The 26,016-nt window shown below is 48.8% G+C and overlaps 1 protein-coding gene across 1 annotated transcript in view; it reads left to right on the top strand.

The window, feature by feature from the left end:
* Window positions 1-4,345, top strand: part of LOC119973199 (rhodopsin) — a 42,277-nt gene extending 37,932 nt beyond the window's left edge. Inside the window, exon 5 of the mRNA XM_038810851.1 lies at window positions 3,795-4,345. Within this exon, the coding sequence (XP_038666779.1) occupies window positions 3,795-3,923 (129 nt within the window). The 3' untranslated portion in view covers window positions 3,924-4,345. The remainder of the gene's footprint in view (window positions 1-3,794) is intronic.
* Window positions 4,346-26,016: the final 21,671 nt, after the last annotated feature.

Raw genomic sequence — 26,016 nt, forward strand, 5'->3', positions numbered from 1 at the left:
CAAAGACCCCCTCCTGCAGTGTGCCACCTCGCCAATGGCTGGCGGGAAGGGCAGTGACCAGACGACCTGACGGTGATTGATGGTATCCTCCTCAAGCTGGACCGGATTGCCATTCCACTCAGTTTCCAAAGCTTGGTGCTCCGCCAAATCCATGAGGGACAGCTGGGCGTCGAGAAGTGCAGACGCAGAGCCAGGCAGACTGTCTACTGGCCCCGTATTAGCCAGAACATCTCGAACATGGACCTCAACTGTGCGGCCTGTCAACACTTCCAGCCAGCGCAGAGCAAGGAGACGCTCCAGCAGCATGAAATCGAGACCTCCCCGTGGTCCAAGGTTGGCATCGACCTCTTTTGTGCGAATGGTCGTGACTACGTGTTGATTATTGACTATTTCTCCAATTACCCTGAAGTCATGAAGCTCTCAGACCTCATATCTCAGACTGTCATCAAGGCCTGTATCCCACTCACTGTCATGAGTGACAATCGGCCGTGCTTCAACAGCCAAGAGTGGTTTATGTTTGCCAAGTCATATCATTTCAAACATGTCATATCCAGCCCACACTATCCACAGTCCAATGGGAAGGTGCACATAGTGAAACAGCTCATCAGCAAGGCCGCGGATTCTGCTTCTGACATCTACCTCGCGCTGCTTGCGTACAGGGCGACCCCACCGTCCACTGGCATGAACTCCTGATGAACAGGGACCTGCAGATGGCACTTCCAGCCATACACTTGCCCAAACTGGATCACCTCCCAGTGCTGCTGAAGGTGCAGCAACTCAGAGACCAGCAAAAACAGGGCTATGATGCTCATGCCACCGATTTGCCCTCGTTATCCCCGTCAAACACTGTCAGGATCAAGATACCGGATGGTGGCTGGTCTGCTGTAGCTGTCGTTGTTCGACAGGCGGCGCCCTGCTCGTATGTTGTACGTATGGCTGATGGTTCTGTTGTGCGACGAAACAGACGGGCACTGCGTAAAGTTGCCTGCCCGCAACCGCTTTCTTTTCCGTTTCAACAAAGAACAAACAAAGAACAAAGAAAAGTACAGCACAGGAACAGGCCCTTCAGCCCTCCAAGCCCGTGCCAACCATGCTGCCCGACTAAACTACAATCTTCTACACTTCCTGTGTCCGTATCCCTCTATTCCCATCCTATTCATGTATTTATCGTTTCTGCTTCCACCACCACCTCCGGCAGCAAGTTCCAGGTACCCACTACCCTCTGTAAAAAAAACTTGCCTTGTACATCTACTCTAAACCTTGCCCCTCGCACCTTAAACCTATGCCCTCTAGTAATTGACCCCTCTACCCTGGGGAAAAGCCTCTGACGATCCACTCTGTCTATGCCCCTCATAATTTTGTAGACCTCTATCAGGTCGTCCTTCAACCTCTGTCGTTCCAGTGAGAACAAACCGGGTTTATTCAACCGCTCCTCATAGCTAATGCCCTCCATACCAGGCAACATCCTGGTAAATCTCTTCTGCTCCATCTCTGAATCCTCCACATCCTTCCGGTAGTGTGGCGACCAGAATTGAACACTATACTCCAAGTGTGGCCGAACTAAGGTTCTATACAGCTGCAACATGACTGGCCAATTCTTATACTCAATGCCCCAGCCAATGAAGGAAAGCATGCCGTATGCCTTCTTGGTTACCTTCTCCACCTGTGTTGCCCCTTTCAGTGACCTGTGGACCTGTGCACCTAGATCTCTCTGACTTTCAATACTCTTTAGAGTTCTACCATTCACTGTATATTCCCTACCTGTTTTAGACCTTCCAAAATGCATTACCTCACATTTGTCAGGATTAAACTCCATCTGCCATCTCTCCGCCCAAGTCTCCAAACAATCTAAATCCTGCTGTATCCTCTGACAGTCATCATCGCTATCCGCAATTCCACCAACCTTTGTGTCGTCTGCAAACTTACTAATAAGACCAGTTACATTTTCCTCCAAATCATTTATATATACTATGAACAGCAAATGTCCCAGACTGATCCCTGCGGAACACCACTAGTCACAGCCCTCCAATTAGAAAAGCATCCTTCCATTGCTACCCTCTGCCTTCTATGAAATGAAATGAAAATCGCTTATTGTCACGGGTAGGCTTCAATGAAATTGCCTCGCCAGTTCTGTATCCACCTTGCCAGCTCACCTCTGATCCCGTGTGACTTCACCTTTTGTACCAGTCTGCCATGAGGGACCTTGTCAAAGGCCTTACTGAAGTCCATATAGACAACATCTACTGCCCTACCTGCATCAATCATCTTTGTGACCTCTTCGAAAAACTCTCAAGTTAGTGAGACACGACCTCCCCTTCACAAAACCATGCTGCCTCTCACTAGTACATCCATTTGCTTCCAAATGGGAGTAGATCCTGTCTTGAAGAATTCTCTCCAGTAATTTCCCTACCACTGATGTAAGGCTCACCGGCCTGTAGTTCCCTGGATTATCCTTGCTACCCTTCTTAAACAAGGGAACAACATTGGCTATTCTCCAGTCCTCCGGGACATCACCTGAAGACAGTGAGGATCCAAAGATTTTTGTCAAGGCCGCAGCAATTTCCTCTTGAGCATCCTTTAGTATTCTGGGGTAGATCCCATCAGGCCCTGATTCCTTTAGTATTAATTTAGTACCTCGCCCATTTCCTCTGGCTCCACATATAGATTCTCTTGCCTATCCTTCAGTGGGCCAACCCTTTCCTTGGCTACCCTCTTGCTTTTTATGTACGTGTAAAAAGCTTTGGAATTTTCCTTAACCCTATTTGCCAATGACTTTTCATGACCCCTTCTAGCCTTCCTGACTCCTTGCTTAAGTTCCTTCCTACTTTCCTTATATTCCACACAGGCTTTGTCTGTTCCCAGCCTTCTAGCCCTGACAAATGCCTCCTTTTCCTTTTTGACGAGGCCTACAATATCTCTCGTTATCCAAGGTTCCTGAAATTTGCCAGATTTATCCTTCTTCCTCACAGGAACATGCTGGTCCTGAATTCCTTTCAACTGACACTTGAAAGCCTCCCACATATCAGATGTTGATTTTCCCTGAAACATCCACCCCAATCTCGGTCCGTTGTTTTGCCACCTCCTGATACCTCGAACTATGAGGCCACCAGTCAGGCCTCCATCCCGCCTGTCAAGGCGCCGTCGTCCCGACCACCACCTCTCCGGCGGTCGACAAGGATCAGACTCAAGCCCCAGAGACTGGACCTATGAACATTTGTTTTGTTTGCTATGTTCTGTTTTCTTACATTAGACAGCTGTCTTCACATGTAAATACGTTCACATATTCCACTGCTTGTAAATATGTTAATATATGCCACCACATGTAAGTATGTTCCCATATGCCAACAAACATTAAAAAAAGGGAGATGTTATGATACGCAGACATGCAGATAATGATATACAGACAGGCAGCTAATGAACACAGAGAACAGGACATGACCAATGAGCAGGCAGGACACTCAGGGGTGGTATCTCACTATAAAAGGCTCGAGGCACTCACACTCTGCCTCTTTCCACTGATGAACATCTATAGAGTGAGTCAGGGTGTATTTAGTCTCACACCTCCACGTGGCTAAGAGCTAGTCTGGTTCAGTCAGACAGAGTAACCACACTTCGGTTATCAGAGAGTCGAACTCATAGAGAACTGTGCTAACTGTGCTACTGCTTCAATAAATCAGATTGAACTAACTTCAAGGTCTGGAGTATCTTTTGGTTAAAGCTGCATCCAATCGCAGTCTGTGTTCACCCAGAGTACATAACACAACAAATTGACTCTCTTCTTTTCTCTCTCCTAGTTCCGTAACTGCATGATCACCACCATTTGCTGTGGCAAGAACCCATTCGAAGAGGAAGAGTCCACCTCCGCCAGTGCCAGCAAGACAGAGGCTTCCTCTGTCTCCTCCAGCCAGGTGGCTCCTGCATAAAAGCTCAGCTCAGCAAATTTGAGTGAGCCGGAGGCTGGCACATTGCATCTACGCTGCATTCTCCAAACTAACTGATTGTGTCAAGGTTTGAAGGCCCAAGATTTTTTTAAAAACCAAGTCCAAGCATCAAGAAATAGTGGAACTTTTCAACTGTGTGGCGAATATTTGAACAGAATGAATCATTCCATCCTGAGCTTTCTAATTAAACCATGAGTCCAACAGTAAGACTCCCAAGCTGCCATGTTGTGAGGATATTGTACATTACTACATTCAGAGCAAGTGTCTGTAGAACTATGCATTATTTTGAAAGTTCAAATGCTTTCTTAGAAACCCTCCTATTGACGACAAATCAATGTAACTTCTATGTCCAGGTCTGATCTAGCAGATATAGAACGAGTTAATAAAGAGCACATTGCAAATTGTCTTGCTTCCTGTTTTTCATTCCACTCAATCTTCACCTGAATCTGCCTCCAAGTCATTGCTGTTCCTTTTTGGTGCAATTCTATTGTGCCACCTCAATGACGTCACTCCCTCTTTAACTTTTGGTGAAGCACATGTTCAGGGTTGCGTCGGCGTAGAGTGAGCTTCTCACAATGCTGACCCTCTTCCCCCATTGCCAACCTTCAGATGTCTATCATCTGATAATTGAGCCATTTCTCTTTCTGGAATTCCTTTCATTCTCTTTATCTCATAGAGTAGCACAGTGGATAGCACAGTTTCTTTACAGCTCCAGGGTCCCAGGTTCGATTCTCGTCTTGGGTCATCGTCTGTGCGAGTCTGCACTTTTTCCCCATGTCTGTGTGGGTTTCCTCCGGGTGTTCCGGTTTCCTCCCACAGTCCAAAGATGTGCAAGTTAGGTGGACTGGCCTTGTTAAATTGCCCTTAGTGTCCAAAAACATTAGCTGGGTTACTGGGATAGGGTGGAGGTGTGGTCTTGGGTGGGGTGCTCTTTTCCAAGGGCCGGTGCAGATTCGATGGGGCTGAATGGCCTCCTTCTGCACTGTAAATTCTATGTCTATGTCATGGATATTGATGCAGTTAGTCAACCTCTGAACTTCCCTTGCTTGTTTCTCTTGAGCTCAATCTCCCATGCTAGGGGCAACACAGTGGTACCGTGGTTAGCACTGCTGGCTCAGTGCCGGGTCCCAGGTTCAATTTCAGCCTTGGTGACTGCGTCCAAAGATGTTCAGGTTAGGTGGATTGGCGATGATAAATTGCCCCCGAGTGTCTAAGGATGTGCAGGTTAGGTGGAGTTACGGGAATGGGTATGAGAGTGGGCTGAGGTAGGGTGCTCTTTCAGAGGGTCGGTGCAGACTCAATGGGCTGAATGGCCTCCTTCTGCACTGTAGGGATTCTATGATTTATTCCACTCTCCACTCTTCCTACGTTGTCGTCCTCAGGGCCTTTCCTCTGGCTTCTGCTGGAAACTGTGCTGATTGCCTCCCAGTAGCTCAGCTTTCACGACAAAATCCATTTTGTTGAAAGCACCTCTTGTTATTTCAATTTTCCTGACAGTTAGTGTCACACTGGACATCCTCCCAAGGTACACGGATCAGTCTACCTGTGCTACATCAATTTCATCAGTTGAGGTGGTCACGTTTGTCTGTATTGTTTTTGTAATAACCATTCAAAGAAGAACAAAGGGCAGCATGGTAGCATGGTGGTTAGCATAAATGCTTCACAGCTCCAGGGTCCCAGGTTCGATTCTCGGCTGGGTCACTGTCTGTGTGGAGTCTGCACGTCCTCCCCGTGTGTGCGTGGGTTTCCTCCGGGTGCTCCAGTTTCTTCCCACAGTCCAAAGATGTGCGGGTTAGGTGGATTGGCCATGCTAAATTGCCCGTAGTGTCCTAAAAAAGTAAGGTTAAGGGGGGGTTGTTGGGTTACGGGTATAGGGGGTATACGTGGGTTTGAGTAGGGTGATCATTGCTCGGCACAACATTGAGGGCCGAAGGGCCTGTTCTGTGCTGTACTGTTCTATGTTCTAACAAAGAAAGAACAAAGAACAATAAAGCACAGGAACAGGCCCATTTGGCCATCCAAGCCTGCGCCGACCATGGTACCTGCCTCAACTAAAAATATATACACTTATGGAGTCTGTATCCTTCCATTCCCATCCTATTCATAAATTTGTCTAGATGCTCCTTAAATGCCGCTATCCTACCTGCTGCCACCACCTCCCCAAGGCAGCGTGTTCCATATATTTACCACCCTCTGCCACAAGGTCATGCTGCAGCTGTACATAACTCTGGTGCGGCCGCACCTGGAGTACTGCGTGCAGTTCTGGTCACCACATTATAGGAAGGATGTGGAAGCTTTGGAAAGGGTTCAGAGGAGATTTACTAGGATGTTGCCGGGTATGGAGGGAAGGTCTTACGAGGAAAGGCTCAGGGACTTGAGGTTGTTTTCGTTAGAGAGGAGAAGGCTGAGAGGTGACTTAATAGAGACATACAAGATAGTCAGAGGGTTAGATAGGGTGGACAGTGAGAGTCTCTTTCCTCGGATGGTGATGACCAACACGAGGGGACATAGCTTTAAATTGAGGGGTAGTAGATACAGGACAGATGTCAGAGGCAGTTTCTTTACTCAGAGAGTAGTAGGGGTGTGGAATGCCCTGCCTGCAACAGTAGTAGACTCACCAAATTTAAGGGCATTTAAGTGGTCACTGGATAGACATATGGATGAAAATGGAATAGTGTAGGTCAGATAGGCTTCAGATGGTTTCACAGGTCGGCGCAACATCGAGGGCCGAAGGGCCCGTACTGTGCTGTAATGTTCTATGTTCATTGATAATTCGTCCCAAATGCTCTTTAGTTTAAGGCATCACCACCATGTCTTCTGCATATTTAAGGTTGTTTATGTTTTTGCTGCCAATACCCATTCCTTCAATATGTTCAATTTTTCTGAATATAGTACCCAAACCCTGTCCCACCCTCCACCCAGACATACACAAAACAAACATACGGTGGGGTGAGGGAAATGATTGAAAATGACAGGAATTAAAAGGCATGAGATGGTTCTTTGCTGCTGAGGTAACGGTCTTTGTAGCCAGCGATCTTCTAATGGTGGTTAAAAGATCTTCTTATCTCAACTCAGGATAAGTGGTCTTCAAAGCAGCGTTTATTTTTCAAGGATTCACTTAATACATTTACACAATTAAACCAAAAAACTTTTGTGAGTACATTGAAAAGTCCTTGAGGTACTTGAAGAGTGAAAGAACAGTTTTCAAAATAAAAGTGACTCCAAAATTTACAAAATAAAAGTCATTTCAACAAAGGTTCTTTAAAATTAATTTTCACGAATGTTTGAAGAATCTCGGAAGGCTAGACTTCTAATCAGCCAAGGGAATCTTTATCTATGGTTTTGTCTCTTATTTGCTTTCATTGGATCGAATTCTCAGCTGAGACGCCCCTTGATTTGTTCAGGAAAGTGTCAGTCACTTAACAGGTGATTGGTTAATTAGACATTAATCAATTACTCCAAATTAGTTATCCTTCTGACGCCGCACGATTCTCATGTATTCTGTTCCAAGGCCGAACTCCCTATGGCATGTATAATCTCAGTTACGGGATTGTTGCAGATTCAATGAAAGTGCCCTCGTATCGCTTCTCTACTGTACATATTTTGTAACATTTGTCAGCATCTATAGACAGTCATGGTCAGGATTCAATAGTTTAGACTTCCGGTGTGAATGGTTGCACATTTGGCAGCTCCCGCTCCCGGTGGTCTTTGTGTGGCTTTTAAGCCGGATTGTTGCAGGAAATTTGTAGAGAAAGGGTGCAGAAGCAAGAACAGACGAAAGGGACCCCGAGTTCAGGAGCTGCGGTCCAGAAGCCATCGGAAAAGAACAATCAGGCGGTGGTGGTGAAGGGCGGACAACTCGAGTGGAGATGGCGGATGAACAGGGTCGATGGACCAGTTGGTGAGCTTCTTAAATGAGAAGTTCACCCAACAACGGAAGGGGAGTGCAGAGGGCCTGGCCCTGGCGGTGGACTCGATCAAGGCAGTGGTTGACCGCGTGGAGGCGAAACTGGCGTGGGTCAGGCAATCCAGAGGTTGGAGGAGCCGGCGGGAGAGTATGAGGACCAGTCCACCTCTATGGCAGCAGAGATTGGGATGCTATGTTACCAGCAAAAGAGACTGCTGGAGAAAGTGGAAGACCTGGAAAATTGTTCTCACAGGCAGAACTTCCGGACCGTGGGTCTGCCGTAGGGAATCGAAGGATCGGATGCTGGTGCTTATGTGGGGATGATGGTGGAGAAGCCGCTTGGGGAAGGTGCGTTTGATCGACCGCTGGAGGTGGGTTGGGCCCACAGGGCACTGATGCGCATGCTCTAGGGTGAGCCGTCGAGAGCGATGATATGACTAGACTGCTGACGGGGAGGGGACTTTCAAAGTAGAGGAGGAGGAGGGTTGATGATGGTAGTTGCCCAAGGGCGAGTCAGGGGAGGTGCAGGACATGGGCCGCAGACTGGCCTAGGAGAGGTTATGGTTGATCGGCAGGGGAGATTGTGTAAATTGTGTAAATGAGATTGTGTAAAGCTGCCGTCCGTGCGGACAGGTTCGGGATGAGCCTGCTGAGGAAGTTGACGAAGCCCAGAAATCGTAGCACCGCCTTCTTGTCGTGTGGCGTCTTCATGGTCCATATTGCAGCAATTGTCGCCTCATCAGGGCTGACACCCTGAGATGATGTGGTGTCATCCAAAAAGGTTACAGACTCCTTCGCAAATGTGCATTTTGCCTGGTTCAGTTTCAAACCATATTTATGAATCCTCTGAAACACCTTCTTCAGACGACAGAGGTGTTCTTCTTTAGTGGTGGACCATACGATGATGTCATCCACATAGACTCTGACACCCTCGATGCCCTCGGTCATTTGCTCCATTATCCTGTGGAAAATCTCTGACACAGAGATAATGCCAAAGGGCATGCGATTGAAGCAGAAATGTCCAAATGGCGTGTTGAACGTACCCAGTAATCTGCTTGAGTCATCGAGCTGTATCTGCCAAAACCCCTGTGAGGCGTCGAGTTGGGTGAAGATACGAGCATTTGCCATCCCAGATGTGATCTCTTCACGCTTGGGAATGGGGTCGTGTTCCCGGCAAATGTTCTGGTTCAGGTACTTCGGGTCTATGCATATGTGAAGATCTCCAGAAGGTTTCTGATGCACGATCAATTGTACAAAGACTAAGGTTGGATAGAACTGAGGCTTTATTGCAGTAAGATGTGTGACCTCCCACAGCAGCTGGCGAAATGGCTGCTGAATAGAGGACAGCAGGCAGGGGCTACTGGCGAACCTGTAGTACAGGTCCCACCTTACATCACCTAACACAGGTGTAACAGTGGTTTACCACAGTTTCTTAACACAGACAATGGAGCTAATCCAGTCAGTCGGCTGTGTGACTCGCGATATTACGCTTTGTGACTGCAGTCTGTTGAGTTCCACTTTCAACTTCACCCGCAGTGGAGTTGGAACCCTCCTGGGCGGCTGAATGACGGGTTTGGCGTCTGTCTTCAGCATGATGTTGTATTGGCAGGGTAAGGTGCCTTTGAATACGTCGGGGTATTCTTGTAGCATGCTGTGGATTTTAGCTTTTTGCATTGAAGTTCATGTGTTCCTGTCTAGTTGTCTTCATTAGCAGTGCAGCTCTGCACTGTGAGGCAAAGTGGTTGTATTTGCCACACTTTAAACATTGTTTTCCAGAAGCTGGTCATTGCCCATTTAAGTGGGCGTGTCCGCAGCGGGGACACGTTATGATGCTATCCCTCCACGCTCGCGCATGCGCAGTAGGCCTTTCTTCCGTGTCAAATCTTTGGGAGAACTGCGCATGCGTGTGGCCTGCATCCAGGTTCGCGCGTGTGGGATTGCCCCTAGAGGAGCGCCTTCTGGAAGCCTGGGCCACCATTTTGATGGGCTCGACCTCGTGGTGAAGGCCTTGGTCCCAGTAAGTAAACTCTTCATATTCTTCTTTACTTTTTTCATAAGTAGAGCATCTTTGCATGGCTGTTTCTAGGGTTAGGTCTTTTCGTTTTAATAAGGATTTTCTAACTCCCTCATCAGATATACCATTGACTATCTGGTCTCTGATGAGGGAGTCACGGAGGTTTCCAAAGTTGCAGGATTGAGCTAGTAATTTTAAATCAGTTACAAAACGGCTGAAAGATTCTCCCGTTTTTTGCAAGCACCTGGTGAACTTGAATCTTTCAAATATCTCATTGACTTCAGATTGACAGTGGGTTTGATGCTTATTTCCAGCTTGCCCTTGTCCTCCCTTCCAGGTAGGTAAAGGAATTATATATTTCTAATGCCTGTAGCCCTGCCAGGGATAAGAGCAAGGCTATCTTCCTGGCATCAGACACTGAGGTCAGATCCTTAGCTTCTAGATATACTTTGAACGGTTGTATGAAAGGTTTCCAATTGGAATGCATATTAGCAGTGGTCTTGAGCAGGTGTGGAGGTGGGATTGGGTCCATCTGCCGATTGGTATCTGAAGGGTCTGAATGCTGCGACGCCTTCCGTGGTCGAATGTCCTCTTCTCTTGCTGGTGTCTAGCTCGCTTGCTGAAATCACTCCTGGTACCATATGTTATTCTCTAAGTCTGAATGAAGACTGTAGACTTACAGTTAACACAAACACTTTATTCAAAGGGTTCGTTCTGCTTCCAGAGCTCAATTAGATGTAAAACAATCAAGAGGTATGACCAGTGAAACTAAGATAAGCTGCCTATGCTGAGCTGTCTCTGCCTGCTGCTGCTTACTAACCCTGTGCTTCTGAACGAGGCGGCTCTTTCCTTGGGCTGGACCCTTTATACCCGTCTATGCTGCCCTCTAGTGATGCTGTGGCTGTTACATCTGTGCTTCAGTCCCTGGTGTATAGAGATGTATGTACAGATGTACAGATCACTACAACAACGACCTCTGTCACCCGGTGGTCACCTGTTTTTTTCACTTTATCAAGGCTCGCTACTTGCCTTCCTCCAACGAGGAGGTCAGATCCATGACCAGGGACTGCCAGATCTACGCGGAGTGCAAACCGCACTTTTATCGGCCAGAGAGATGTACCGTCAATTGCCTCAAGCAGCAGCAGGACCTCCAGGACCAGGGAATGATTTCAACAGTGACGGAACCGACTGACTGGGTCAGCTCCATGGTATGCGTGAAAAAACCTTCCGGTGAATTGCGAATATGTATTGATCCCAAGGACCTCAACCGCAATATTATGAGAGAGCACCATCCCATTCCAAAGTGCGAAGTACTCACCTGCGAGATGGCTCGCGCCAAATTCTTCACCAAGCTAGACGCATCCAAGCAGTTCTGGCAGATCCAACTCGACGCATCCAGTCGGAAGCTCTGCACCTTTAACACCCTATTTGGCCGGTAATGTTACAACAGGATGCCGTTTGGCATCATCTCAGCATCGGAAGTGTTCCATAGGATTATGGAACAGATGATGGGAGGTATTGAAGGGGTTTGTGTCTACGTGGACAACATAATCGTCTGGTCTACCACCCCGCAGGAGCACATTGATCGCCTCCAACGCGTCTTCTGACGTATCCATGACCATGGCCTCCGCCTCAACAGGGCCAAATGTTCCTTTGGTCAAACAGAAATTAAATTCCTCAGAGACCACATCTCCCAGTTGGGTGTGCAGCCGGTTGCTGGCAAGGTATCTGCCATTAAGGCCATGAAGACACCGGAAGACAAGAAGGCGGTCCTCCGATTCCTGGGCATGGTCAATTTCCTGGGGAAATTCATCCCTAACCTCACCTCTCACACCACGGCTCTCAGGAACATGGTTAAGAAAACAACAGAGTTCCAATGGCTCCCTGCCCACGAACAAGAATGGCGGGAACTCAGGGCGAAGCTGACCACAGCCCCGGTGTTGGCATTTTTTGATCCGGCCAAAGAAACGAAGATTTCCACGGATGCCAGCCAGTCCGGCATTGGAGCAGTGTTCCTTCAACGTGACGATGCCTCATCATGGGCTCCTGTTGCATACGCGTCACGTGCAATGATGCCCACCGAACAGCGCTATACGCAAATTGAAAAAGGAGTGTCTTGGCCTTCTTATCGGAGTCGTTAAATTCCATGACTATGTCTATGGACTCCCAAAGTTCACAGTCGAAACAGACCACTGGTCAATATCATTCAAAAAGACCTTAACGGCATGAAGCCTCGTCTGCAGCACATTCTCCTCAAGCTCAGGCGCTATGACTTCCAGCTCCTCTACACCCCGGGCAAGGAGCTCATCGTTGCTGACGCCCTCTCCCGATCTGTAACCACACCCTGCGACCCAGCGGGATTCGTTTGCCAGATTGATGTTCATGTGGCATTCGCTGCCTCCAATCTGCCTGCCACGGATGAACGACTCATCCAGATACGTCGTGAGATGGCCAACGACCCCCTGCTCCAACGTGTCATGTGCCACCTAATGGACGGGTGGCTCAAGGGCCAATGCCCTCAATTCTATAATGTCAGAGATGATCTGGCGGTAGTAGACGGGATTCTTCTCAAACTGGACCACATTGTCATCCCGCATAGCATGCGCCAGCTTGTCCTCAAACAGCTCCATGAGGGCCACCTGGGAGTGGGGAAGTGCTGCCGACGGCCCCGTGAGGCAGTGTACTGGCCTGGAATTAACAAGAACATAGCTAACACCGTGCTCAATTGCCCAACATGTCAGCGATTCCAGCCTGTACAACCAAGGGAAACCTTGCAACCCCATGAGTTGGTCACGTCGCCCTGGGCCAAGGTGGTCATCGACCTGTTCCATGCGCTCAGCCGGGACTACATCGTCATTGTGGACTATTTCTTGAACTACCCGGAGGTGGGAAGGTTGCATGACCTCACATCAGCTGCGGTCATTCGTGCGTGTAAGGAAACCTTCGCTCGGCACGGCATCCCGCTCACGGTCATGTCCGACAATGGCCCCTGTTTTTCCAGTTAGTGTGGTCCAACTTTGCCAGACGGTACAACTTCACACATGTCACGTCCAGTCCCCTTTACCCCCAATCCAATGGTAAAGCAGAGAAGGGAGTGCACAGAGTAAAACGGTTCCTGTGTAAGGCTGCCGATGCTGGTCCTGATTTTACCTTGCCTTGCTTGCCTACCGCTCCGCCCCTTTGTCCACCGGCCTGTCACCGGCTCAACTACTCATGAATCGCACGCTGCAGACGACGGTGTCATCCATTCATGTCCTGGACTTGGACCACATTCCGGTCCTTCGCTGGATGCAGCTGTCTCGGGCCCAGCACAAATCGACTTACGACTCCCGTGCCACGGATCTCCCTGCTCTGGCTTGTAGCCACCTGGGGTGGCCACTGCCCAACACAAAATGGAAGATTGCAAGGAATGCAGGGAAAATGGACATGTTGAAAAGCAAGCAGCTTGCAAGGCGATTGTGTATTGGGACGACTGCAGAAACTGGTTTCTGCTGCTGCAGAGACCAGACAGCACTGTGAAAGAAAACACGTTAACATACTAATGAGGCGATACCGGGCGAGTCCCAGATACAATGGACACAAGTTAAGCACAAATCGATACATTCTATGGAAGGCCAGACCCAGTGGCGCCAGAGAAGCCCAAAACAAAAGGTCCCAAGAACCGCCCCAGCAACCAAGGAACTGCCCTATGATTGGGGGGTTCAAACATATTGATTGGGAAGAGACCCAATCGATTCCAAGCAGGTAAGGGAGTCCGCCCAAAGGGGCGCGGACCCCCTGGGACCTATAAAAGAAAGGTCCCACACATGGTTCAGTCTCCTGTCTCCGGGCTCCTGTCTTCTACTACAGCCGTCGAGCAGCAGCCACCAACAAGTAAGTGCCTAAAAGACAACGACCGCTACCAGACATAGGCACTCCTGACACGCTTGGCAACTGATAGCAATTCGAAGTCTGCAGACCAGAGTAGAGCAAGAGGCCTTGTTCCCTGACCTCACAGTTCCTTCGAGATACGTATTAGTTGTTTAGCGGTAGGAGTAAGTTTAATCCTTTAGCGTGTGTATGGGTAGTTATTATAATTGTATTATAATAAACTCTAGTTGTTTGGATTTACTAATTGGTGTACGGTTTTTTTGCTTTGAACTTCACCTTGAAACATGTGGCGGTGTCTTAACGGCACCTGGCGACTCCAGAGCTTAAACTGAGAAACAGAGCCAATTGAGTGTTAAGCACACTCGCCCAGAACGACCAACATTTAGTGGCAGACTCTGCCGGGACTCGATTAGAAGTGGGCCCCCCACTCCGAGAGAACCCAGAAATTTGAATTGGAAATCCAATTGGGAAAAGGAAAAACCACAAGTGTTCAAGGAGTTCAAATCAATAATCATAATTGGGAAGTGTGTTTTTGCATGCGTAACTAACAGAGTTGTAAGGTTAAACTGAGAGATTTTTGTTGCGTCAAACTGTCGGAAGTTTTATAATCTGAACATAGCGAAAGCCGTACCCGTATTTAAAAGCATTACCTGATCATCCCCTGTTCCAAATTAAAGAGAGAAAGAGGAAATGGCCATGCAGGCAATGGAACGCCCCATGAACCCAGAGCAGTTCGTGGTCGCAGCGACCAGCAGTAGCAGAGTAGGTCAGTGTCCCGTGTGGGAGCTGGAACTCAGGAAATATCTCAAAGGGAAAGGATGGCCCCTTTGGAGTGAGTTTTGTGTGAATGAGGAGACAGGTCCCGGGAGTATAGGACATACTTGGTGGGAGAACCTTTCTCAAATTCACAGGAAGAATTTAAGTAAAGCACGCAAGCCGATGGCAATTGTGTCCTGCTTGGCACAATTACGAGGCACAGAGGATGTCGTTCGGACGCTCTGAGCAGAATTAGAGGAAAGGAATAGGATGAGCAAAGTGGATGTCAGGGACATCAAAAAGGAAAACCTAGAGTTAAGAAGGAAGCTGGCAGAGAAGGATAGAGAGGTGGATGATGCCAAGAGGGCACATCAGTCTTGTCTAGCCCATCTGAGCAGTTCCCAAACCCAATATGAAAAAGCCTATCAGGATGTACAGTGTGCAGTCCTGATAAGAGAAGAGTCAGAAAAGCAGGTAGAGGCACTGCAAAGGCAATGCTCTGACCTAAAGGCAGCTTTAAGAGCACTCCATGCTGCCACCACTGAGCAAAGGCAAAGCACAGTGGATCACGCAAAGTATAGGAAGCAGATTGCGGAGTTGCAATCTCTGCTTTCCGTACAGAATGGGTTCCAAGAAACATTTGGTACCCAGTTAGATGAGGAAAATGCCCCAGATTGGCAGGAATTGAGCGAGACAGCGCAGCGCTATGTTCAGGGAACATGTGCGCCAGCAGCGCAACAGAAAAGGAAAGCGCCCCAACCCCCCACAGATCAGATAGCACCCGCACCTATGAACCCAGTCACCACCCAAAGAAAGGCAACCACAGAAGGCGCACCCGACATCACCTACACCACCCACTTAACCGTGACACAACTAAGGGACGCGTGTGAGAAAATCACCCCGTTCCTCCCCACTGCAGACCCCCACCAATTTTCCGCGAAAGTGAAACAGCTGGCGACCATGTACGGCCTGGATGAGAGCTCGCAGCTAGTAGCACAAACCTTCACCATGTGCTAACAGTTTAGACTGGTTAGGATAGGCATAGGTCTTCAGTTAATCTAACATAGTGTCGACCCACAGTACAAATATGTTCAACAGTTCTTAGCTTAATAAAATAGAATTGTACTATTACAAGTGTTGATAGCCTGTCTATGTTACTGCTGAGGTAAATGCAGTCTCCACAGATCCAGAGTACCCAACACATCAGAGGGAATCCTTCTTAAACTAGATAGGATCGTCATTCCTCAGAGCATGCAGGCTATAGTGCTGGGTCAACTCCATGAGGGTCACCTTGGGGTCGAAAAATGCCGATGCAGAGCCCGGGAGGTGGTTTACTGGCCGGGCATTAACCAGGATATTGCTAACACGGTCCTCAACTGCCCCACCTGTCAACCGGCTCAGCCCAAGGAAACACTGCAACAGCCGAGATCGTGACATCTCCGTGGTCCAAGGTAGGGGTCGACCTCTTTCACGCCAAGGGGCGTGACTACGTGCTCTTGGTCGACTACTTCTCCATTTACCCGGCAATGGTGAAACTGTCCGACCTCACGTCTAAGGCAGTGGTTAAAGCCGGCAAAGAGATGTTTGCCAGGCACGGGATACCACTCACGATAATGAGTGACAACGGTCCATGCTTTTACAGCCAAGAATGGTCTGATTTTGCACAGTCCTACAGCTTCCGTCACGTCACCTCCAGTCCCCACTTCCCGCAATCAAATGGGAAGGCCGAGAAAGGGGTCTATATTGTCAAGCGGTTATTGTGCAATGCTGCAGACTCAGGCTCCGACTTCAACTTAGCGATGCTGGCATACAGGGCAACCCCACTGTCCACTGGTTTGTCTCCGGCACAGCTCCTCATGAATCGCACTCCGAGGACCACTGTTCCAGCCATCCGTGTTCCAGACCTTGACCATCTCACGATGCTGCAAAAAGTGCAGCGATCCAGGGACCAGCAGAAGATCACGTTTGATGCTTATGCCACGGATCTGCCTGTGCTGGCTCCAGCCGATCATGTTCGCGTCCAGTTGCCTGAGGGCGGTTGGTCAGCCACAGCTGTTGTTGTCAAATAGGTAGCCCCAAGGTCTTTCATTGTTCACATGGCTGATGGCTCCATTCTACGGCACAACAGAAGGGCATTGTGAAGAGTTCCATGCCCACCACCTAACCGCAGTGCTCTGCCGGCTATCATACTTCCTCCGGACAGACCCTGCCACAAGGCCACCGATCTGCCAGCGATCCTGCCGGCCCACGCGACCACCACAATGGCAGCGATCCCACTTCTCCACGTGCCGGCGGCTCCTGATCCACCTCTGCGGCGATCGACAAGAATTCGTCGGCCACCACAAAGACTGAATCTGAAGACTTAACTCTTGTAAATTGTACATTTTGTTCAGTTTGCTCTGTATCTGCACGATAGACACCTTCCCATGTACATATGTTCATTCACTCACCACTTGTACATAGTCAGGCATGTATATACCTCAGAATTTTTTTTTTTTTAAAAGGGGTAGATGTCATAATATCCACTCATGTACATCAAGAGATGCAGACAGGCAATGATTGACACATAGGATGACCAGTAAACATACAACACAGAACAGCCAATCACCAGACAGGACACTACCACTATAAAGCCATAGGGCATTAAGTTTCCCGCTCTCTCGGGACCCAGCTCCTGAGACAGTCAGAGTCCACGGGCTAGCGAACACAAACACCATGCGATAGCTAGTAAGTCTGGTCAAGCTAGTACAAGGTCATCAGTCAGATTAGTATAGTGTGAACCCACAGCTGAATATGTGTAGCAGTTCTCAAGTTGAATAAAACAGTGTTGGATCATCTCCTGTGTTAGATGTCTGTCTCTAACTTCACTGCATCGAGTTGTAGTCCATGTCGAACCAATCTGCCCAACACATCAGACACCTGTTTTCATATGTACATATGTTCCCATCTGCCATGTTGCAGGCCGAAAAACTTTCACATCGGCAGCAGGAAAACATTTCAAAAGGGGAGATGTCATGATATGCACATAATGAGATACAGACAGGCAGCTAATGAACACAGAGAACAGGACATAACCAATCAGCAGGCAGAACACTTGGAACATAAGAACATAAGAACTAGGAGCAGGAGTAGGCCATCTGGCCCCTCGAGCCTGCTCCGCCATTCAATGAGATCATGGCTGAGCTTTTGTGAACTCAGCTCCACTTTCCGGCCCGAACACCATAACCTTTAATCCCTTTATTCTTCAAAAAACTATCTATCTTTATCTTAAAAACATTTTTTTTTTCTGAAATAATTTTTATTGGAATTTTTTACAGAAAATATAAAACATAACGACAAACAATGAAATGCAACAAAATAACCCATAATAACTGTAACACCCCCCAGACCGTATCGACACATGTATCACATCCCCCCACCCATCCCAACCCCAATGAACAACAAAAGAACTTAAAAATAAATTTAAATTAAATAAACAAACATAGTCATCATTTCCCCCACCCCCCCCCGGGTTGCTGCTGCTACTGTCCCAGTACCCTATCGTTGAGCCAGAAAGTCGAGGATAGGTTGCCACCGCCTGAAGAACACTTGTACCGACCCTCTCGGTGAATTTGACCTTTTCTAGCTTAATGAAACCCGCCATGTCATTGATCCAGGTCTCCACGCTTGGGGGCCTTGCATCTTTCCACTGCAGCAAGATCCTTCGCCGGGCTACTAGGGACGCAAAGACCAAAACAGCGGCCTCTTTCGCCTCCTGCACACCCAACCCCAAAAATCGCGAGTCCCCATCCTGGCTTGACCCTGGATCCCACCACCCTCGACACCGTCCTCGTCACCCCCTTCCAGAACTCCTCCAGTGCCGGGCATGCCCAGAACATATGGGCATGGTTCGCTGGACTCCCCGGGGAACTGACACACCTGTCTTCACCCCCAAAGAACCTACTCATCCTCGTCCCAGTCATGTGGGCCCGGTGCAGCACCTTGATTTGGATGAGGCTAAGCCACGCACACGAGGAGGAAGAATTAACCCTCTCCAGGGCATCAGCCTATGTCCTGTCTTCGATCTGTTCCCCCAGTTCCCCCTCCCACTTAGCTTTCAGCTCCTCTACTGACGCCTCCTCCGCCTCCTGCATAACCTTGTAGATATCAGATATCTTCCCCTCTCCGACCCAGACCCCCGAAAGCACCCTGTCACTCACCCCCCTCGCGGGAAGCGAAGGGAATCCCTCCACCTGCCGTCTAGCAAATGCCTTTACCTGCAGATACCTGAACATGTTCCCCGGGGGAGCCCAGATTTCTCCTCATCTTAAAAACATTTAATGAAGGAGCCTCAACTGCTTCAATAGATTCACAACCTTTGGGTAAAGAAGTTCCTCCTAAACTCAGTCCTAAATCTACTTCCTCTTATTTTGCGGCTATGCCCCCTAGTTCTGCTTTCACCCGCCAGTGGAAACAACCTGCCCGCATCTATCCTATCTATTCCCTTCATAATTTTATATGTTTCTATAAGTTCTCTCCTCATCCTTCTAAATTCCAACGAGTACAGTCCCAGTCTACTCAACCTCTCCTCGTAATCCAACCCCTTCAGATCTGGGATTAACCTAGTGAATCTCCTCTGCACACCCTCCAGTGCCAGTACGTCCTTTCTCAGGTAAGGAGACCAAAACTGAACACAATACTCCAGGTGTGGCCTCACTAACACCTTGTACAATTGCAGCATAACCTCCCTAGTCTTAAACTCCATCCCTCTAGCAATGAAGGACAAAATTCCATTTGCCTTGTTAATCACCTGTTGCACCTGTAAACCAACTTTTTGCGACTCATGCACTAGCAAACCCAGGTCTCTCTGCACAGCAGCATGTTTTAATATTTTATCATTTAAATAATAATCCCGTTTGCTGTTATTCCTACCAAAGTGGATAACCTCACATTTGTCAATGTTGTATTCCATCTGCCAGACCCTAGCCCATTCACTTAACCTATCCAAATCCCTCTGCAGACTTCCAGTATCCTCTGCAATTTTTGCTTTACCACTCATCTTAGTGTCGTCTGCAAACTTGGACTCATTGCCCTTGGTCCCCAACTCCAAATCATCTATGTAAATTGTGAACAATTGTGGGCCCAACACTGATCCCTGAGGGACACCACTAGCTACTGATTGCCAACCAGAGAAACACCCATTAATCCCAACTCTTTGCTTTCTATTAATTAACCAATCCTCTATCCATGCTACGACTTTACCTTTAATGCCACGCATCTTTATCTTATGCAGCAACCTTTTGTGTGGCACCTTGTCAAAGGCTTTTTGGAAATCCAGATATACCACATCCATTGGCTCCCCGTTATCTACTGCACTGGTAATGTCCTCAAAAAATTCCACTAAATTAGTTAGGCATGACCTGCCCTTTATGAACCCATGCTGCGTCTGCCCAATGGGACAATTTCTATTCAGATGCCTCGCTATTTCTTCCTTGATGATAGATTCCAGCATCTCCCTACTACCGAAGTTAAGCTCACTGGCCTATAATTACCCGCTTTCTGCTTGCCTCCTTTTTTAAACAGTGGTGTACGTTTGCTAATTTCCAATCCGCCGGGACCACCCCAGAGTCTAGTGAATTTTGGTAAATTATCACTTAGTTCATTTGCAATTTCCCTAGCCATCTCTTTTAGCACTCTGGGATGCATTCCATCAGGGCCAGGAGACTTGTCTACCTTTAGCCCCATTAGCTTGCCCATCACTACCTTCTTAGTGATAGTTCTTGTTCCCTCGTAGGTTCCATTACATACTGTTCTCGGAAACTATCGCGGATACATTCTATAAACTCCTCCTCAAAGCTGCCTTGACCAACCTGGTTAAACCAATTGACATGTAGATTAAAATCCCCCATGATAACTGCTGTACCATTTCTACATGCATCAGTTATTTCTTTGTTTATTGCCTACCCCACCATAATGTTACTATTTGGTGGCCTATAGACTACTCCTATCAGTGACTTTTTTGCCTTGCTATTCCTGATTTCCACCCAAATGGATTCAACCTTATCCTCCATAGCACCGATGTCATCCCTTACTATTGCCTGGATGTCATCCTTAAATAACAGAGCGACACCACCTCCTTTACCATCCACTCTGTCCTTTCGAACAATTTGAAACCTTTGGATATTTAACTCCCAGTCGTGACCATCCTTTAACCATGTTTCAGTAATGGCCACTAAATCATAGTCATTCACGATGATTTGTGCCATCAACCCATTTACCTTATTCCGAATACTACGAGCATTCAGGTAAAGTACACTTATGTTGGCTTTTATACCTCTGTTTTGAATCTTAATACCTTACATAGAACATAGAACATAGAACGATACATCCTTCGGCCCTCGATGTTGCACCGACATGGGAAGTCAAAAACTAAAGGCCATCTAACCTACACTATGCCCTTATCATCCATATGCTTATCCAATAAATTTTTAAATGCCCTCAATGTCGGCGAGTTCACTACTGTTGCAGGTAGGGCATTCCACGGCCTCACCACTCTTTGCGTAAAAAACCCACCTCTGACCTCTGTCCTATATCTATTACCCCTCAATTTAAGGCTATGTTCCCTCGTGCTAGCCACCTCCATCCGCGGGAGAAGGCTCTCGCTGTCCACCCTATCTAACCCTCTGATCATTTTGTATGCCTCTATTAAGTCACCTCTTAACCTTCTTCTCTCTAACGAAAACAACCTCAAGTCCATCAGCCTTTCCTCATAAGATTTTCCCTCCATACCAGGCAACATCCTGGTAAATCTCCTCTGCACCCGTTCCAAAGCTTCCACGTCCTTCCTATAATGAGGCGACCAGAACTGTACGCAATACTCCAAATGCGGCCGTACTAGAGTTTTGTACAACTGCAACATGACCTCATGGCTCCGGAACTCAATCCCTCTACCAATAAAGGCCAACACACCATAGGCCTTCTTCAAGTTACCTTGATCAGTAACCTCTCCTAAGTTATATTTCCTCTTAACTTTTCTCCTAAATTTCCTTGTCATTGAACCCACATCTTCATGTAACAACCTGCCGCGTTGCTTTCCATTTATGTTTTTACTTCCCGCTTTATTCCTTTTAGTATTACTGGGCCTATTCACTGAGCTCCCCTCAGTCACTGTACCTTGTACTGTTGCCCTTTTTGATTTTTGACTATGGCTCCTCTGCCTTATCTTTCCTCCTTACTGCCTTTTGTTTCTGTCCCTGTTTTACTACCTTCCGACTTCCTGCATCTGTTCCCAGCCCCCTGCCACATTAGTTTAAACCCTCCCCAACAGCTCTAGCAAACACCCCCCTAGGACATTGGTTCCAGTCCTGCCCAGGTGTAGACCGCCCGGTTTGTACTGGTCCCACCTCCCCCAGAACCAGTCCCAATGCCCCAGGAATTTGAATCCCTCCCTCTTGCACCATCTCCCGAGCCACACATTCATCCTATCTATCCTGACATTCCTACTCTGACTAGCTCGTGGCACTGGTAGCAATCGTGAGATTGCTACCTTTGAGGTCCTACGTTTTAGTTTAACTCTTAACTCCCTGAATTCAGCTTGTAGGACCTCATCCCGTTTTTTACCTATATCGTTGGTGCCTATGTGCACCACGACAGCTGGCTGTTCACCCCCCCCCCCCCCAAAGAGCGTCCTGCAGCCGCTCCGAGACATCCTTGACTGGAGTCTCGATTACATCCACAGAACCGCCTGTCTATTCCCCTTACGATCGAGTCCCCTATCACTGTAGCCCTGCCATTCTTCTTCCTGCCCTGCTGTGCAGCAGAGCCAGCCACGGTGCCATGAACCTGGCTGCTGCTGCCTTCCCCTGGTGAGCCATCTCCCTCAACAGTATCCAAAGTGGTATATCTGTTTTACAGGGAGATGACCACAGGGAACACCTGCACTGCCTTCCTACTCTTGCTCTTACTTTTGGTCACCCATTTTCTATCTCCATCAGTAACTTTCACTTGTGGTGTGACCAACTCACTGAACGTGCTATCCACGACCTCCTCAGCGTCGCGGATGCTCCAAAGTGAGTCTATCCGCAGCTCCAGAGCCGTCAAGCGGTCTAACAAGAGCTGCAACTGAACACACTTCTTGCACGTGAAGGAGCCAGGGACAGTGGACGTGTCCCTGAGCTCCCACATCGCACACGAGGAGCATGACACGGGTCTGGGATCTCCTGCCATGTCTTAAACGCTAGGTAAACTTATCCAACTACAATTCCAAAAAACGAAATAAAAATAAATAAATAAATTAGACAATGAAAAGAAAAACTACTTACCAGTCACTTACCAGGGTTAAAAAGCACCTCCTCCCCACCCAGCTTCAAATTCCCAAACTCACTCTTAGCTGTGTCTCACTCTGGCTGTGTCTTCTCTGGCTCACTGGGAGAACTTGGGGATTGTTTCCCAGAATAAAAGGCATGAGGCACTCACACTCCGCCTCTTTCCACTAGGGACATCTGCAGAGTCAGTCCGGTGTACATATCATGGAACGCATACAGCACGTCTGCTTCAGTCAGGCAACGAGATCACACTTGGGTTAGCAGCGAGCCGAACTCACAGAGAACTGAGCTAACTGTGTGACAGGTTCAATAAATCAAATTGAACTAACTTCAAGGTCTGGAGTATATTTCAGTTATAGCTGCATCCAGTTGCAGCCCATGTTATCTCCGTGTGCTTAACATGACACACATCTCTGCGCAGGGAGAGGGACCAGATACACATCTCCGCACTGGGAGAGGGACCAGATACACATCTCTGCGCTGGCAGAGGGACCAGATACACATCTCTGCGCTGGCAGACGGAGCAGATACACATCTCTGAGTGTGCGGAGGGAGCAGATACACATCTCTGAGTGGGCGGAGGGAGCAGATACACATCTCTGAGCTGGCAGAGGGAGCAGATACACATCTCTGAGTGGGTGGAGGGAGCAGATACACATCTCTGAGCTGGCAGACGGAGCAGATACACATCTATGCACTGGGAGAGGGAGCAGATACACATCTCTGAGCTGGCAGAGGGAGCAGATACACATCTCTGAGTGGGCGGAGGGAGCAGATACACATCTCCTCTGAGTAGTCAGAGGGAGCAGATACACATCTCTGAGTGGGAGGAGGGAGCAGATACACATCTCTGAGTGGGTGGAGGGACCAGATACACATCTCTGAGCTGGCAGACGGAGCAGATACACATCTCTGAGTGGGTGGAGGGAGCAGATACACATCTCTGAGCTGGCAGAGGGAGCAGATACACATCTCTGAGTGTGCGGAGGGAGCAGATACACATCTCTGAGTGGGTGGAGGGAGCAGATACACATCTCTGAGTGGGCGGAGGGAGCAGATACACATCTCTGAGTGGGTGGAGGGAGCAGATACACATCTCTGAGTGTGCGGAGGGAGCAGATACACATCTCCTCTGAGTGGGCAGAGGGAGCAGATACACATCCCTGAGTGGTCAGAGGGAACAGATACACATCTCTGAGTTGGCGGAGGGAGCAGATACAGATCTCTGAGCTGGCAGACGGAGCAGATACAGATCTCTGAAAGGGTGGAAGGAGGAGATAGACATCTCTGAGCTGGCAGACGGAGCAGATACACATCACTGAGTGGGCGGAGGGAGCAGATACACATCTCTGAGTGGGTGGAGGGAGCAGATACACATCTCTGAGTGGGCGGAGGGAGCAGATACACATCTCTAAGTGGGCGGAGGGAGCAGATACACATCTCTGAGTGGGCGGAGGGAGCAGATACACATCTCTGAGTGGGTGGAGGGAGCAGATACACATCTCTGAGCTGGCAGACGGAGCAGATACACATCTCTGAGCTGGCAGAGGGAGCAGATACACATCTCTGAGTGGGTGGAGGGAGCAGATACACATCTCTGAGTGGGTGGAGGGAGCAGATACACATCTCTGAGTGGGTGGAGGGAGCAGATACACATATCTGAGAGGGTGGAGGGAGCAGATACACATCTCTGAGCTGGCAGACGGAGCAGATACACATCTCTGAGTGGGCAGAGGGAGCAGATACACATCTCGAAGTGGGTGGAGGGAGCAGATACACATCTCTGAGTGGCTGGAGGGACCAGATACACATCTCTGAGTGGTCAGAGGGAGCAGATACACATCTCTGAGTGGGCGGAGGGACCAGATACACATCTCTGAGCTGGCAGACGGAGCAGATACACATCTGTGTGTGTGTGGAGGGAGGAGATACATATCTCTGAGTGGGCGGAGGGAGCAGATACACATCTCTGAGTGTGCGGAGGGAGCAGATACACATCTCTGAGCTGGAAGACGGACAGATACAGATCTCTGAGCTGGCAGACGGAGCAGATACAGATCTCTGAGAGGGTGGAAGGAGGGTATACACATCTCTGAGCTGGCAGACGGAGCAGATGCACATCACTGAGTGGGCGGAGGGAGCAGATACACATCTCTGAGCTGGCAGACGGAGCAGATACACATCTCTGCATGGGCGGAGGGAGCAGATACACATCACTGAGCTGGCAGACGGAGCAGATGCACATCACTGAGTGGGCGGAGGGAGCAGATACACATCACAGAGCTGGCAGACGGAGCAGATACACATCTCTGAGTGGGCGGAGGGAGCAGATACACATCTCTGAGTGGGTGGAGGGAGCAGATACACATCTCTGAGTGGGTGGAGGGAGCAGATACACATCACTCAGCTGGCAGAGGGAGCAGATACACATCTCTGAGTGTGCGGAGGGAGCAGATACACATCTCTGAGTGGGTGGAGGGAGCAGATACACATCTCTGAGCTGGCAGACGGAGCAGATACACATCTCTGAGAGGGTGGAGGGAGCAGATACACATCTCTGAGCTGGCAGAGGGAGCAGATACACATCTCTGAGTGTGTGGAGGGAGCAGATACACATCTCTGAGTGGGTGGAGGGAGCAGATACACATCTCTGAGTGGGCAGAGGGAGCAGATACACATCTCTGAGTGTGCGGAGGGAGCAGATACACATCTCTGAGTGGGTGGAGGGAGCAGATACACATCTCTGAGTGGGCAGAAGGAGCAGATACACATCTCTGAGTGGGCGGAGGGAGCAGATACAGATCTCTGCACTGGGAGAGGGAGCAGATACACATCTCTGAGCTGGCAGAGGGAGCAGATACACATCTCTGAGTGGGCGGAGGGAGCAGATACACATCTCCTCTGAGTGGGCAGAGGGAGCAGATACACATCTCTGAGTGGGCGGAGGGAGCAGATACACATCTCTGAGTGGGTGGAGGGACCAGATACACATCTCTGAGCTGGCAGACGGAGCAGATACACATCTCTGAGTGGGTGGAGGGAGCAGATACACATCTCTGAGCTGGCAGAGGGAGCAGATACACATCTCTGAGTGTGCGGAGGGAGCAGATACACATCTCTGAGTGGGTGGAGGGAGCAGATACACATCTCTGAGTGGGCGGAGGGAGCAGATACACATCTCTGAGTGGGCGGAGGGAGCAGATACACATCTCTGAGTGTGCGGAG

Source organism: Scyliorhinus canicula, chromosome 11, assembly GCF_902713615.1.
Source record: "Scyliorhinus canicula chromosome 11, sScyCan1.1, whole genome shotgun sequence".
In the NCBI taxonomy this organism is placed as follows: Eukaryota; Metazoa; Chordata; class Chondrichthyes; order Carcharhiniformes; family Scyliorhinidae; genus Scyliorhinus; species Scyliorhinus canicula.